The 14334-nt window shown below is 50.1% G+C and overlaps 2 protein-coding genes across 3 annotated transcripts; both read right to left on the reverse strand.

Annotated features, from left to right (window-relative positions):
• Window positions 1-541: 541 nt before the first annotated feature.
• On the reverse strand, window positions 542-10048 carry LOC127616247 (potassium voltage-gated channel subfamily B member 2-like). 2 transcript variants are annotated; one of them, XM_052087737.1, is made up of 3 exons: window positions 9486-10048; window positions 6837-7493; window positions 542-4619 (listed from the first exon to the last, which is right to left on the reverse strand). In XM_052087737.1, exons 2-3 carry the CDS (start codon window positions 7485-7487, stop codon window positions 2928-2930), a joined length of 2343 nt encoding a protein of 780 aa, XP_051943697.1. In that variant the 5' UTR covers window positions 7488-7493; window positions 9486-10048; the 3' UTR covers window positions 542-2927. The 2 variants fall into 2 exon arrangements, with proteins under 2 accessions (XP_051943697.1, XP_051943696.1); XM_052087736.1 differs by having other exon boundaries at window positions 6837-10048.
• Window positions 10049-10197: 149 nt separating this feature from the next.
• On the reverse strand, window positions 10198-14202 carry dnajb6a (DnaJ heat shock protein family (Hsp40) member B6a). The gene is made up of 8 exons (XM_052087757.1): window positions 14018-14202; window positions 13135-13230; window positions 12311-12420; window positions 12140-12205; window positions 11854-11964; window positions 11644-11787; window positions 11339-11555; window positions 10198-11046 (listed from the first exon to the last, which is right to left on the reverse strand). Exons 2-8 carry the CDS (start codon window positions 13197-13199, stop codon window positions 10941-10943), a joined length of 819 nt encoding a protein of 272 aa, XP_051943717.1. The 5' UTR covers window positions 13200-13230; window positions 14018-14202; the 3' UTR covers window positions 10198-10940.
• Between the last annotated feature and the right edge of the window lie 132 nt (window positions 14203-14334).

The raw sequence follows: 14334 nt of genomic DNA on the forward strand, positions 1-14334 counted from the left end.
TGTGAGAAAAAAAACAACATCACACACACAAAAAAATTCTTGTGCCTTCCTCGAGAGTGAATTTTTCAATTGTCGAAGTAATTATGCAAAATACTTGCCAACACCGTCCATCTGTTAAACGAACCGCATTTCCTCGCTCTGAGACTAAAATCCTGTTAGGAATCTAAAGGACGAACACATCAACAAAAAAAAGTGAGCTCCACGACTCGGCAAAAATCACAAGCTATCTGCTTTGACCAGATTGGACCCATGGGCGTTGGTAGGCACAGAGCAGTCCTGGGGCACCCCCCACGCCCCACCCCATCTTCTTCCTCTCACACTGAGACTAACGCGCGTATGTTGCCCCAACCCCTCTCCTCCAATATTCTTAAGATTCGGAATCAGAACCAAAAAAAAGTTTATTTGCATCTTAGATTTTTTTTTAATGGTAAAAATCAAATGCGTCATTATGTAGCACACATTATAAATACAGTACTTAAGAAAATGAGGCACTTCTGGAGCTTTCTATGAAGTATAGCCACGAAATACACACCAGACAATATTAGGTCATCCAGACACATTCATTTATTTTGCATGTTTCAGTCAATGAATGAAAAGTCACTATTCACTAAGTATCGGTTGAGTCTCAAGAAATGCAGCTAATTGTTACAATTCGGTTCAACTAGATCGATGATGATGATGATGAACCTCACAAAAAACAATAACTGTTGGGAACCAGAAAAACGGGTGGGGGGGACGCTTTTTTGGTTTTCACGCCAATGACAATATTTCGATGACGATAGCAGTCCAAGTTGCAAATGCGCTTGTGTACACGCTTGCCCTAAACGAGACCGCAGCAGGACTTACGTAGCCAACTGAATACGGCTGCATCTTTTGTACAGTCGTTAGGGGTCATCGGTTAATTTTGTGATTTATGATGCCACGATCGCCCAAAGTCGAATGGAATCCAGCAATCCTGGAGGCATATATGCACAGTGTGTATTGCATACACAGCAAACGCGGAGGAAATCAGTGTGAAATGGCAGCACGGTGAGGTTCAAACTGCAGGCCGTGTTACATGTTGAGTCACAATGAGGTGACGTGAAGTAGCGCCAGAGGACTCGCATCTATCTCATCACGATGTGCCCGTTGAACAGGAAATACAACCAAAGAACTCTGCTCTTTGGATACGGTTTGTGTTTTTTTTTCTTCCACCTTCTCATAAATTGTCTATTTATGAAAAGGCACCCATGTTTAAGTAGATCTCATGTCAACAAGAAAATGCAGCGCTATTGTCTTATAGAAAAAAAAAGACAAAAGAAAAATACACAGTTCATGAGACAGAACAAAAAAATCATGTCACGGAACACGCTCTCAACTTGAGTTTGGGTGTACATACGCAGTTGGTGTTTTCTTTTGTCGGTACCCGTGCTTAAACTCCATTTTCTCTCAAAGTGGCGGGTGTCAAACTCGAGGCCCCAGGGGCCGGATCTGGCCCGCCACATCATTCAATGCGGCCCGCAAAAGCAAATCAAACATGTCCGTTTCGACGCCGGTTTCACCGAGATGACGGTAGCGAAAGCGCGCACTGCGACAAAAATCAGTTTGACACCCCTGCAAGTCGTTTTGTCCAGACAAATAAATCTGATCGATCCACTGTCAGCCATGCATTCATTTTAACGCACAACATATCAAAATGTGCGGTCATCTTTCACGGTAAAACGATCCCCAAAAACTCACGCGCGCGCACACGCAGTCAGAGTAATCCAATCATCACGTGCTGCGCCACGTGCCGTGGCCTCGGTTAGCACCTCGGATCGACTCTGGCATCTGTACTTGGGCGTGGGACAGAATGATAGATGAGAAAAGAGACATTCTGGTCTCCTGTTTGCGGTGGCCGGAAGCAAACTGTGGGCAGAGCACTGCGTCTGCCGCCCGGGTTTCTGGGCCCCTTTGACCTCCCGACGGGGATCAAAACCGGAATGACAACCTCGGCGAATGTGCAATAAAGACGATTCGATTGAAAGGCATGCACAGGTCTCATAGAGACTAAATTGTTTGGGCGCATGCACAAGTGCACTTACTTTTGCGTGAGTAAGTGGTGGGCAAATGTCTTGTCTACGGAAGGCGTCAAGGCCCCTCGATTCGTTCTGACTCTTTATGACCTGCGACTCAGGCCGAGTTGAACGATTCCCTCCGTAGTGGTACTTCTTGCGACTGCGGCTATTCAATACACGATGAATTGTTGCTCCTCTCCAAATTGTCCTCTTGTGTGCCGGGATGTGAACAAACGGCAAAAACAACATTCCGTTCCTCATCCGTCCCCCTTCAGTCCCTTTAAAAAAAATTTTTTTTAGCCATTATAGAAAAGGGGAGTGAAAACGGAATGCCGCACAAGCATCCAAAAAATACACACGGCGGATTCAAGCCGTATGTTTGACTCTGCTCTGGGCCGCATTTCAAGTACAGGACAACTAACCAACTAACCACCCGCTTTTTTTTTAAATTTGATTTTGATTAGATTTTTGGGTGAAAGTGAAACTGATAGGATGTGCATTGAGCACTCACACAAAAATAGATCATATGAAGGACACGCAAAACACACAAATCTGTTTTGTTTTAGTTTTTTTGACACCCCCCCATTCCCCCCCCCGACAGCCCTGGCGATCGACTCGGGACCACCCCTGGCCTAGATTTTGCCGTATTGCAAAAGAGACCGTTTTGGACAAAATGTCTTCCCATTTACTCAAGGTTGTGTTTGCGCTCACGCGGGTCATCTTGGGGATTCTCGGCGTCAAACGAAAGAAAATCGTGTCTTGGGCGAGCGACGCCCCTCGCATCCAGAGATACAACTCCATCAGGCAATGCTCCTTCGTGGTCGCGTCTTGAGGGACGGGACGCGAGTTTGTTCACTTTCAGGATGCCGAGCGCTCGGGTGGAATCGGGGCTCACATGCTCGTTTCATGGGAGGGCGACAGACTCGCGAGCGGTATGTGGTTTTCTTGTCTGTCACCGCCCTGCGAGGGCGCCTCCCTCGCCCCTCCGTGCAGAGTTAGCAGCTCCTGGGAACAGTTGAGGAGGTTGGCCTTCCCCAGGGGGCCGGAGCGGCCGCCCGAGCCGCCGACGGCGGAGCTCTCCGTGTGATTCTTCCCCTGGTGGCTTAAGCCCGTGAGCTGCCCGTCGCCTTCTCCTAATCTCTTGGCCGCCGAGCCCTCGCCTTCCCCCGGAGCGTCGCCGGGACCAACAGACGGCGACGGCAGCCGTCCGGGGCTGAGCTTGCGGTCGGTGGTCTTTTGCAGCCCGCTGCCGTCGGCGGTGGGATTGGACGCAAACTGGACGGGCGCCGTCGGCCGGGCGTCGTCAGCGCTCCGGTTTAGCTCCGCGGCGCCGATGCGACTCAGATCCAAGGGAGGGGGCACGAACAGCTGTCGAGCGGTGCCGCTTTGTCGGCCTCCGACACCGGGAACCCGCGAACCTTTTTCTCGGCTTTCTGCCGAAAAGTCCTCGGCCGTTTCTTGGATCGGGGTGGGGGGCGATGCGTTCACTTCCCGCTCCTCTTCGATGAGTTTCACCGGTGCGGCCTTGTCATGGGCACATTCCGACGCCTCGGCACTGAGGGGTTGATGGCCGCCTTTGTGAGTCAAGGGGTGGGGACAGTCAGGTGAGCCGTCTCGAGCCACTCCGCGGTAGGCGGCCGGGCCTTTGGACTGTCCGGGGCTGCCCAAATCCGCGTTGGAGTAGCGCTTGTGGTAGCTCCAGCGGCTCGGCGATAAGTGGTTGTCAGCCGGACACTTGGCGTCCTCCCTCTTTTCGATCAGCACGTCCGTGAGTTCCATGTTGCGCGCAAAAGCCCCTTTGGGACTGATGGAAACGATACTTCCGCTTCGCTTGGCTCGTTCGAGGGCCTCCCTCCTCTTGATGGCCTTCTCCTGCCTCTTCTGCTCGCGATAGAACTCGGAGAAGTTGTTGACGATGATGGGGATGGGGAGGGCGATGACCAAGACTCCGGCGATGCAGCACAGCCCGCCGACGATCTTGCCCAGCAAGGTTTGAGGGTAGATGTCTCCGTATCCCACGGTGGTCATGGTGATGGTCGCCCACCAGAAGGAGGCGGGGATGCTGGTGAACTTGGTGGAATCCTCGTCTTTCTCGGCAAAGAAGACCAAGCTGGAGAAGATCATGATGCCCATGGCCAGGAAGAGAATCAACAGGCCCAATTCGTTGTAGCTTCTGCGCAAGGTGAAGCCCAGAGACTGCAGCCCCGTGGAGTGCCTGGCCAATTTCAGGATCCTCAGAATCCTCATGATGCGGAAAATTTGGACCACCCGCCGCACGTTCTGGAACTGCATGACGTTCTTGTTGGACTCGGTGAGGCACAGAGTCACGTAGTAAGGCAGTATGGCCAGCAAATCGATGATGTTGAGCGGAGCTTTGAGGAAATTCCACTTGTTGGGCGCCGACAGCAGGCGCAACAGGTACTCCATGGTGAACCAGGCGATGCACACCGCCTCTACGTGGGCCAGGCTGGGGTTGTCGTTAAACTGGCCAAATTCGTCCACCACCTGCAGCTCCGGCAAGGTGTTGAGTGACAAGGAAATGGTGGAAATGACGATGAAGAGGATGGAGATCATCGCCAGGATCTGAAAGACCAGGCGGGAGAGACCCCATGTTATGTTTGCTTTGGTTCGCACACAACGGCATTTTCTTTCCAAGAAATCAATTTTACCGAGTGTATTGAATAAGTAGGATAAGTTTGAAAAAGGGGCAGGCGAGGGGGCTGGCCTAGAACGTTCCTTCCAAAGAACGGGAGCCCCTCGGAGCCTCCGCTTCGTAACTCTCCTAGCGAGAGGCGGCGGCCAGGGAGCTCCGAGAGGGAACCTCGGGCCGTTTCCACCTTGGAAAACAAATAGTAGATGCCAGATGAGGAGTTACGGTATGCGCTCCCTCTCGCGAGTACCCGTTGAGAGGTGAGCAGTGGGATTCTGGACCAACTGGAGACCCTTCGTGGAGGATCGTCTGACTCCAAAGTCTGGCAACTGGCAATTATCTGCTAAGATTGAGATGCCAATGACAAAAATGTCCAAATTCGCCAGATGAATCGAATGACGATTCAATTCTGCATTCAGGAATCGGAAAGAAACGAACGCTGAATGAATTTTAAACGGGCAAGGTAGCTTTTTGTTTGTTTGTTTGCCGAGTTAAACTCTGTTCAAATCAATAAAACAAATGCAGGCCGATAGAGCCATTCTGCTTTCTTTTCATATCCCAATGTTGTCCCAAAACTCGCCGAAAGCGTAACAGAGCCCCGACGTTGGTCAGATAAACCCAAATGTAACCTTTAACCGGCCCCAACCGGTATTTCATTCCAAGTGAACGGATTAAAAATACAAGTTGCCGGCCTTCCAATGTGTCCGTCTGTGTCCTGTCTCTCTTCTAATTTGCCCTTTTCAACCGTATTTTTTTTGCCCCCTTCCCCCTTTGGGATCGACAGTCATCTGCCCGTCCGAATGAACGTAACCTCGCCACATCAAAGAAGTATTCGTCGTGAAAACAGAGTCGTGTGATTCCACAAGCGAATAAGAATAAGCGGTATGGAAATGAACTCCGAAGCATAAACGACGCGCTGTTCAAATGAACTCCAACTGGAAGGGTGAGGCGCCATAAGCCGGCGCGGGGGCGCGGTCTCTCAGCGCAACCTTTGCACGGACATTTCTGGATAATTGTAATAGGATTGCCTTGCTATCTATAGCGCGGGTTAGAGAGCTGTTAGAAGCGGTTACTCATTCTTTCCCCCTGCCGACGGGAAGAATCAAACATGGCACGCGTATGACCGAACAGCTTTCGAAAAGAAAACCCTTCTTTCCAAAAACTGGGACTCGGTGAGGAAAGCCGGAAAATCGGAGACATTTGTGTGCCTCCTGCCGGACGTGATACTTGCATGTAATCAGCTGTACTCTGACGCTCAGAGGAGACTCTCTTATTGGCGAGGAGCTGAGTGACACACAGGAAGTGGCCTAAGAAGCTTCCCTCCTGCTGACCCCAGCGTTCGGAAATAGATCTCCCGTATATTTAGAAATGAGCCGGTTGGTTGCTCAACTTACGCGTGTGCCGCTTTGTCGTGTTTCATATTGCACCTAACATGCAGTTGGAACTTATTTTATGATTTTTAAAAAATGTTATTTGGGCGGCCCAGTAGTCCAGTGGTTAGCACGTCGGCTTCACAGTGCAGAGGTACCGGGTTCGATTCCAGCTCCGGCCTCCCTGTGTGGAGTTTGCATGTTCTCCCCGGGCCTGGGTGGGTTTTCTCCGGGTGCTCCGGTTTCCTCCCACATTCCAAAAACATGCGTGGCAGGCTGATTGAACACTCTAAATTGTCCCTAGGTGTGAGTGTGAGCGTGGATGGTTGTTCGTTTCTGTGTGCCCTGCGATTGGCTGGCGACCGATTCAGGGTGTCCCCCGCCTGCTGCCCGAAGACAGCTGGGATAGGCTCCAGCACCCCCCGCGACCCTAGTGAGGATCAAGCGGCTCGGAAGATGAATGAATGAAAAATGTTATTGGGGGGGGGGGGGGGGGATTTTTTTACCTTTACCTCACTTGGACCGGTTAGGGCAGACGGCCACTGGACAAAAGCAAGCATGCGGCCACACTTCCCCGGCAAATTCGAGCGCGGCCAGCGGCATCCCTTCTGAATATTTAGTCAAAACACGGAGACTGGTTTTGCGATAGAGAGCAACGACTGTTTTGCGATCCGCTAACCCAGCCGCCACGTGCCGATATCGACGTGGCAAATAGCGAGCCCGTCCATGAACGGGCAAAGCCTGAACGAGGCCCGGAAGGGGGGCGGCGGCGGGCGTTACCTTCGCCGGCACCGAGGAGCTGGGTTTCTCCAGCAGATCCCACAGTTTCTGCCTCTGGTCAGGACAGCAGCCCAGTTCCTCCTCCTCCCTCTCGCCTTCCTTTTCTCTCACGGTCTCCGCCTCCCTCCTCAGCTCCTCGTTCATCTGCTCTTTCTTCTGGTGGTAGCGGGCCTGGCAGCAGGACTCCAGGTAGATCTCGTCGATGCCCCAGTAGTCCAGCTCCTGGCCGAAAGACAGGGCGCACATCTCCTCCATCATGTGCAGCTTGCCGGTTCGGTAGAAGTTGAGAATGGAGGAGAAGGCCACGGGGTGGCGGTCGAAGAAATACTCGTTCTCGGAGAGGCTGTAGTCGTCGCACACCTCCAGCAGGGACTCGTGGGTGTTGCAGTCCCGCAGCTGCCCCAGGCGGGTCCTGGGCAGGCGGTCCAGCGTTCGCCACAAGACCTCGTGGGTCAGACCTCCCACGTTGAGCCGGACCCTCCGAGAGCGAGCCTTGACGCGGATGATGTCGATGGGCTCCGGGGGCAGCACCGGCACCGCCGCCGCCGGGGGCCGACCGGCGCCTTTGGGCGTACCGTACAGCGCGTTGTCCGTCATTCTTGCGCTCACCCCCGCCGGGGGCTTTTCACAGACGACAACTTCCGCTTCCATCCATGGCTGCGACAAGGGCAAAGGGAGAGTTAGGCCCGTCGCAGAAAATTTCATTCCACCCTTTCCCTCTCGGTTGCGTTTCGATATTTGCCGTTTGCACCGAATGGTCGCTTTCGCGGCAAAAGACCAATCGCACAACAGATCGAGTTAAGGATCGAGGTGAAGCCGCCGAGTTGATTTGCACTTTTTGAAAATCGCCAACGAAAAACGCTCCAGTGATGCCTCGCTGTAAAAAAAAAAAAAAATCGAATTTAGCCCAAAACAAGCACGTCATTTGCTCCGAAACAATTTGCCGAGTTGTTGGATGAAACCTTTCGGTTGGGCGAGAACAACAGTGCGGTCCCGAGACCGTTGTGCATGTGAAGAAGAAGCAATTCCAAATCCACACCCACATCATTTTTCATTCCGTTCAGTGAGTAAAATTAAAACTAAGTTGTTGTTCTTTTTTTGGTTATGCTTTTTTTTAAGAGGATTGGCAGAACAACAAGAATGGGAGATGCAAAACACTTTTAGCCACATCAACGCATTTCAAAATGGCAGAACCAGCGTCAGGTTCCGGAATTCACCGTCTTGAAAGGGATACAAAAAGTCAACCGTTCCTTTTCGATTTCGTTCGGTTTTTCCCCTTCTGGGGGGGAAAGCAGTCGGGCGGTTTGGAGTGCGAGGCCTTCGTTTGCCATTGGATGTCCTTTGACATCGGGACCTTCATCTGATTTGTATAAGGCGCTAGCACAAATCCTCGCGGGGGCATTAGCCTTCGTCTGCCTGAGCTCAAGTCTGCCCGAGGTAATTATAGTCTGTCTATCTTCTCTCGGGACACTCGGAGGACACACGACCACGTCGGCATGCGAAACTGCAACCTCACTCCAAAATGTTCGATTCAGTCGCCCCATCCCAAATCATTTCACCGATGGTTGAGATCCTCATTCCGAGACGTGGGTCTCTGCTGAACCACCATTGACAGTTTTAATACTAGCGTGAGTATTGCGGACATTGGAGAGGTGACCCCGCCCCCCCAACCCACCCCCCCCTCCCCCAGAAAAAAAAAATGTTTGGAATGGAGCAATCTGACTTGAAGAAAAGAGAATATTTTCATTCAGCGAATATAAGACCGTTGTTAACACTTGGGTTTCATTTTTCAAGTGCGGCCTGTAAAGTGCAATTCGAAGCCAATTTGACGCCATCTTATTTGCAAAAGGAACCACGGATAGCCGTGAATGGCTCCGTGCAATGACTAGACTATGCCCGGGGCCTTTTCTTGAAATACGTGACATAAACAGCGACCCAAAAGCTAGATTAGAAAAAGAGAACACTTTTAAAAATACACAGAGGAAAAAAAAAAGTGAGTTGAATTGGCTGCATTTTATTTTGGCAAGCGGTTGCGCAAACTAAAATCGTCTGGATCAGATACGTTTTTTCGAATCAGACAATACGTGGAAATTTAAATTTAAATCCAGATGATTCTAGTGCGTGCAGTCACTTGACAAATTCAACGCCATTTTTCACTTTTTTTCCCCCCCTCGGAACATCTCTTGATTTTCTTGAACCGTTGCATTGTCTTGAGAATGTACCGCAGACACGTCAACAAGGCACCCGCATGCAATCCAAAAGTAGCGCGCGAGATTTTTTTTAAAGCGGATGCCGTTTTTCAACCCCTTCAAACATTTTTCCAGGTCGGATAGCATCTTATTCGCAACCCAGAATTCAAATCTAGAGGGTGAGCGTTCGTTTCTAATTCATCGTCAGGAGATTAGGGCGCGCGGCGGCTTATCCCCAGATTATGCACCTGAGTGCCTCAAATTTAAGAAGCGCAGACTAAAAGGATCTCGGAATCATTCAAAAACATTTTCGGTTCCGGAATAATAAAATAGCCCTTGCTGCGCACCCACCCCCGCCCCCCCCCTCGCTCAAATCGGACTTACATAAGGAAGAAATAGTTTCCGAGTAAAGATACAAAGTCGCGTTATCGCGAATCAAAGAAACTTGGGAGGAGCCGACCTGTATGGATTTTGCCGAATAACTCTTCAAGTCGAACTCTGCTGCTTCCGGGAGGTCCCACCATAGCAGCCGCCCGAGTTGGCTGAGATTTTCAACACCGTGCCGATCGATGGAGCCCACGGGACGCGGTGCCGAAGATCCCCATTGCGACTGCAAAGTTAAGGCGAGCTTGAACGGTGCAGGCTGGCCGGCATGAAGGAAGGCGTCTCTCGAGCCTACAGGAGGAAACCTCCACACAACTACAAACGGGGAGGGAAAAGGGAAGTCCCGCGTAAGAACGGCTCAACGGATCAGAGAGAGAGAGACAGTGACAGAGAGAGCAAGGGGGGTGGGGGTGGGAAGACTTGCCTTCAGCACCAAGGACAGCACCGTGGCGCTCCTCTTTGGAAAAGCGCGTTGGTGCACAGGAGTCAAAACTGCTCTTGTGTGGCGGGCCACTTTGGAGCGACATCCTCCCCAACGAAACCACAAAGATGTTTCCTCCACTTACGACTCGTACGTAACAAACCAACTTCTGACAGCAGTCACCTCAGAGCAACAATTTCTTCAATTCTTGTTCAAGCGAGTGTTATAAGAGGGCAACGTTCAAGCACAACGCACCTTTTGAGTCCCCCTCTGCAATAAGCGTACCTACGAATCCTTCCGGAAATGCTTGCGATGAAGCCGTCGATGGTTTTCGCGAGAGGAAAGAGATAACTTTGGCACCCCAGAGTGGAATGAAACGGAAATTTATTGGTTTACAAAGTACACTGAACTTGTGAATTCATATACATTATAAGGTATCGAATGACTCAAGTTATCTGTGCATCACAATGCGGCTTGAACATTAAGACTCAACATTCAACAGGTATACGTGCATCATTAAATAAGCAAAACATACAAATGACAATGTACCAGCGTTGGAATCATAAAAAAGACAAAAAAAAAAAGGAGAAAAATTAAGAACAAGTTAGACCAGCAATAAACAGAGAGGGGGATGATGCACCGATGCTCTCTACCCATATTATATTCTTCCATTTGAGCCTTTTCTCATATTTACAAGGAAAGTAGATTTTTTTTTTTTTTTGGAATGCCGTGTGACACCCCCAAGGAGCGTCCATATAAACTACTGAAGTGAGGGCTCCGAGTAACGTTGCGGTCCCACACCCTGAAGCGTCCGTAGCAAACCTTAAGCCAAAATTCAAGGGTCGGTTTCACTTAGGAAGCGCGGCGGACAAAGCGCATCGTCGCCACCCCAATCCACTGATGTTACGCGTCACAGAACAAAGTCTGGCGGAAGAGGCCGTCAACGGAAAGAAACGCAACTCGAGTACGTACACCCAAACAAAAAAACAAAAAACAAAAAGAAACCTGTCACACTACGATTACAATTCTTTGTTGCTTTTTGTGGCCGCCGACGTTGCGTTTCGAGCTCAAGTTTGTTGGTAGCTTTGTGTTGAGGTAACTTTTGGTTCATTACTTGTGTTCCAGTCGTAGCAGCTGCTCTTTGCCGTTGATGGTCAGTGACCTCAGCTGGCCGTCCTCCTCCACTTCGACCCGCTCTTGACCGTTCTCGACCGTCCTGGAAAAGGAGAACACGTCCTTTTTCCGAAACGCTGCGCGCACGTGTCGAAGCTCAGCACTTCCAAAACGCTCGACTTTCATTTCGTCAGTCTGGCGCAGCGTTCCGATGCGTTTTGCTCAAGTAAGACGAGCCTTTCTGTTCTCTTTGGTCAGCGGTGATTTCACGGCGGTCCATTTTTTGGTCGCCGAGGAATCCGCGCATCAAAACACGTGTTTTTGTTTGTCGGAGATGACCCCGCGATGATATGTCGAGAAAAAGAAAGGGCTCGAGACGGGATTGGGCGGCTTACCTTTTTGTGGTGATCTTCCTGCCATTGATGATTTTGGTGGAGGTGGACACAGATCGAAAGTTACCCATGTCTCCGCCGCCGCCGCCTCCCCCAAAGGAGCTGCTGGAGAAAGAGGTGAAGCCCCCGCCTCCCAGACTGCCCATGGTGGTCAGGTGACCCAGGTGACCCATATGACCCATGTGACCCATGCTGCTCATGGAGCCAAACGAACCAAAGCCTTGGGGGAGGGAAAAAAAAACCAAAAGTTACATTAAAAAAAAAAGCCGCGCTCTAATTCCATTGCGCTTTTCGTGTTGGTTTCTTACCTGGATCGAAAGGTGAGAAGCCAGCACCAAAGGGAGGGAAACCGACAAAGCCCCCCAGAAATGAGCCCCCTGTCCGGCGACTCGCCCGGCTGTGGTGGCGTCGGGGGTTGCCAAAAAAATGATCGTCGCTAAATGGATCTGCACCTTGAAGAGCAGCAGGCGGGTGTCTGTGAGTCGACAGGTTTTGCACCCAAAGTCAAACGGCCTTACCGAAAAGGTCAGCGAACGGGTCCCTGCCTCCAAAGAACTCCCTGAACACATCTTCCGGATTGCGGAATGTGAAGCCTTCTTGGAAATGATCTCCGTTGTGGAAGTGACTCCCTGGGAACACATTTAGTCAAACCGTTTGTTGTCAGCATTCTTGGGGGAGGAGTTAACGACTCAAATGCAAAAACAAATTCCGCTGGGGGCATTGGACTCGCTCCGCTTTGCTTTTGTGAAAGTGAACTTTTGATGAGCGGGACACCTTTTTGGGGGTTCCTTTGTGTCACATTACCTCGCCCGCGGGCACCCCCCGTCAGTCCGGCTTTGCCATACATATCATACGTGCTCCGCTTGTTCACTGATAGGGCAGAAAAAACACACAAACAATTCCGATCTGTTCAGAGCACACCAATGACGTCGATCAATGTACACATTGGCTTTCAAGTTTCAGGACGTTACACACCATCAGACAGGACCTCATAAGCCTCTGAGAGCTCCTTGAATTTCTTCTCGGCCTCTTCTTTGTTTTCTGGGTTCTTATCGGGGTGCCACCGTAGGGCCAGTTTTCTGTACCTGCGAAAGGTAAGCGGCACAATCAGACGGCTCCTCCCCTTTGTTACTTGGCTACGAGGAACTCCAACGTCGCCATTGAAGCAAAAGGGCCGACGGGCGCGGCGCGTTCCACCAAGGGAATCGCAAAGACAATGCACGGCCGTGTTTAGACTACTGCATAGAACATGTTATTGGAAAGAACATATTTAATTTGACAGTGCACCCCCCCCCCCCCACCCAAGAAAAAAAAAATCAAACAAAACATGCCGGTGTGTACTGGTTAGCCCCAGTTGCCCACGGATCTGTTTGAAAAATAGCTCAGCAGTGATGGGACACCGTGACTAGCTGAGAAGAAATTACAACAGAAGAACGTTCAGACTTATTTCAACTGAAGACAGAACGCGTTTCTTCTGTGCCAAATATTCAATTTGATGTTTGAAAATGAAATACTGTACTGTGTTCATTGAAGAAAAGGGCTGTTTTATTGACCCAAATATATACATTTCTTTTTAAAAAATCATTTTAAAGCTGTCATTTGAACACTGATATGGCAACAGTTTTGCAACCGACGGGTTCTAATATCGAGCCGTGCCTACTTGAAGCGCGTCGTCCTTCTGGTTTGTCTTGGCATGTTTTGAAATGGAACCATTTCACTCAACCTCCCAACCGTTTCACTTTCTTTTACAAGCGCAGCGGTAGACTACACATGTAGAAGTGTAAAAGTGATCAACTGACGATTTCTTGATGTCATCTGCAGACGCATCTCTCCGTACTCCGAGAATCTGGTAGTAGTCCACCATAGTGAGTGGCCGAAGAGCAGGCCGGGGGAACCTAGAAGGGAAAATGATGAACGTCAGTGGAGCGGGCGAGTGAATCGTGTCAAAGGAGACTTCCATGTTTTGCTCCTTTCTCAACAACTAACAGATAAACTTCAAAGTGCATGTGCAACAGGGGGTAATGCCGCTCTCTGCACCTCCTGTATGCAAAGTGCCGTGGTGGCTCGGGTGACGGAGCGTTTGGCCTGGAGAAGATTTTCTCTTCTTAGTAGCGATTGCAGTCTGCTTTTACTTGTATGTTTCATGTCGATGTGTGCGCATTACATTGTACAGCTGGTTGTCAATGACTGTATATGTGTTTTGCTGCACTGCAAGAGAGTCCGGTCTCAATTGCGTGGAATTTGGGCTTCATTCATTTGCTTTATTTACACACGCATATGTTTCGGTAATAAAATATTATTTTCCACACGCACGCATACACACACAGCAATATATATATACAAAATGTATATAAAGATTTCTATAATGATATAATCAGGACCTGGTTACGCATAAACGCGACAGCGACTTCACTGTACACTGTGAAGAATTGACGGGTTCAGTTTGCTTTCTGCGGCCGCTTGGACCTGACAAATCCATCAATTGGCGAGGGGCTCCCCCGGTCGATCACCTACCTGCGGCATGATTCAACCTTCCGAGTCACTAAAACAGGATCAAAGTGAATTAGCCAAGTGATCGAGGCCGGTTAGCTTCGGGGCTACTTGATGTGTTGTGCCTGGAAGCTAGCTTAGCGCCACACGGTTGTAAACATCGACATATGCGCGCTGTTCAAGCGGTCTTACCTAAAACAGATTTGGCGATGTAAAACGTCAGACAATACACAGAAGTGACACGCAATTCCTTGTGAGGCCTTTCCAAAAGCTAAACGGGCTTCCTCTTGCTACAGTGAGCAATTTGGTGGATTAGTCGCATCATCGAGCTACCGCGTCTTCTTCGCCTGCATCTGCTGTGCGGCGGGGTTTTTTTCTCATTTTTTTCCCTTCGTTTTGTCCGACGCGGCGAAAAACTCCACCAACTGGACACAATCGGTATTGTAAGGACAAGGGAGCGAACGAGTGGCATGAAACTGACCTATTTCATACTGTTACTTTTAGAAGAG

This window comes from Hippocampus zosterae, chromosome 15, assembly GCF_025434085.1.
Source record: "Hippocampus zosterae strain Florida chromosome 15, ASM2543408v3, whole genome shotgun sequence".
Classification (NCBI taxonomy): domain Eukaryota; kingdom Metazoa; phylum Chordata; class Actinopteri; order Syngnathiformes; family Syngnathidae; genus Hippocampus; species Hippocampus zosterae.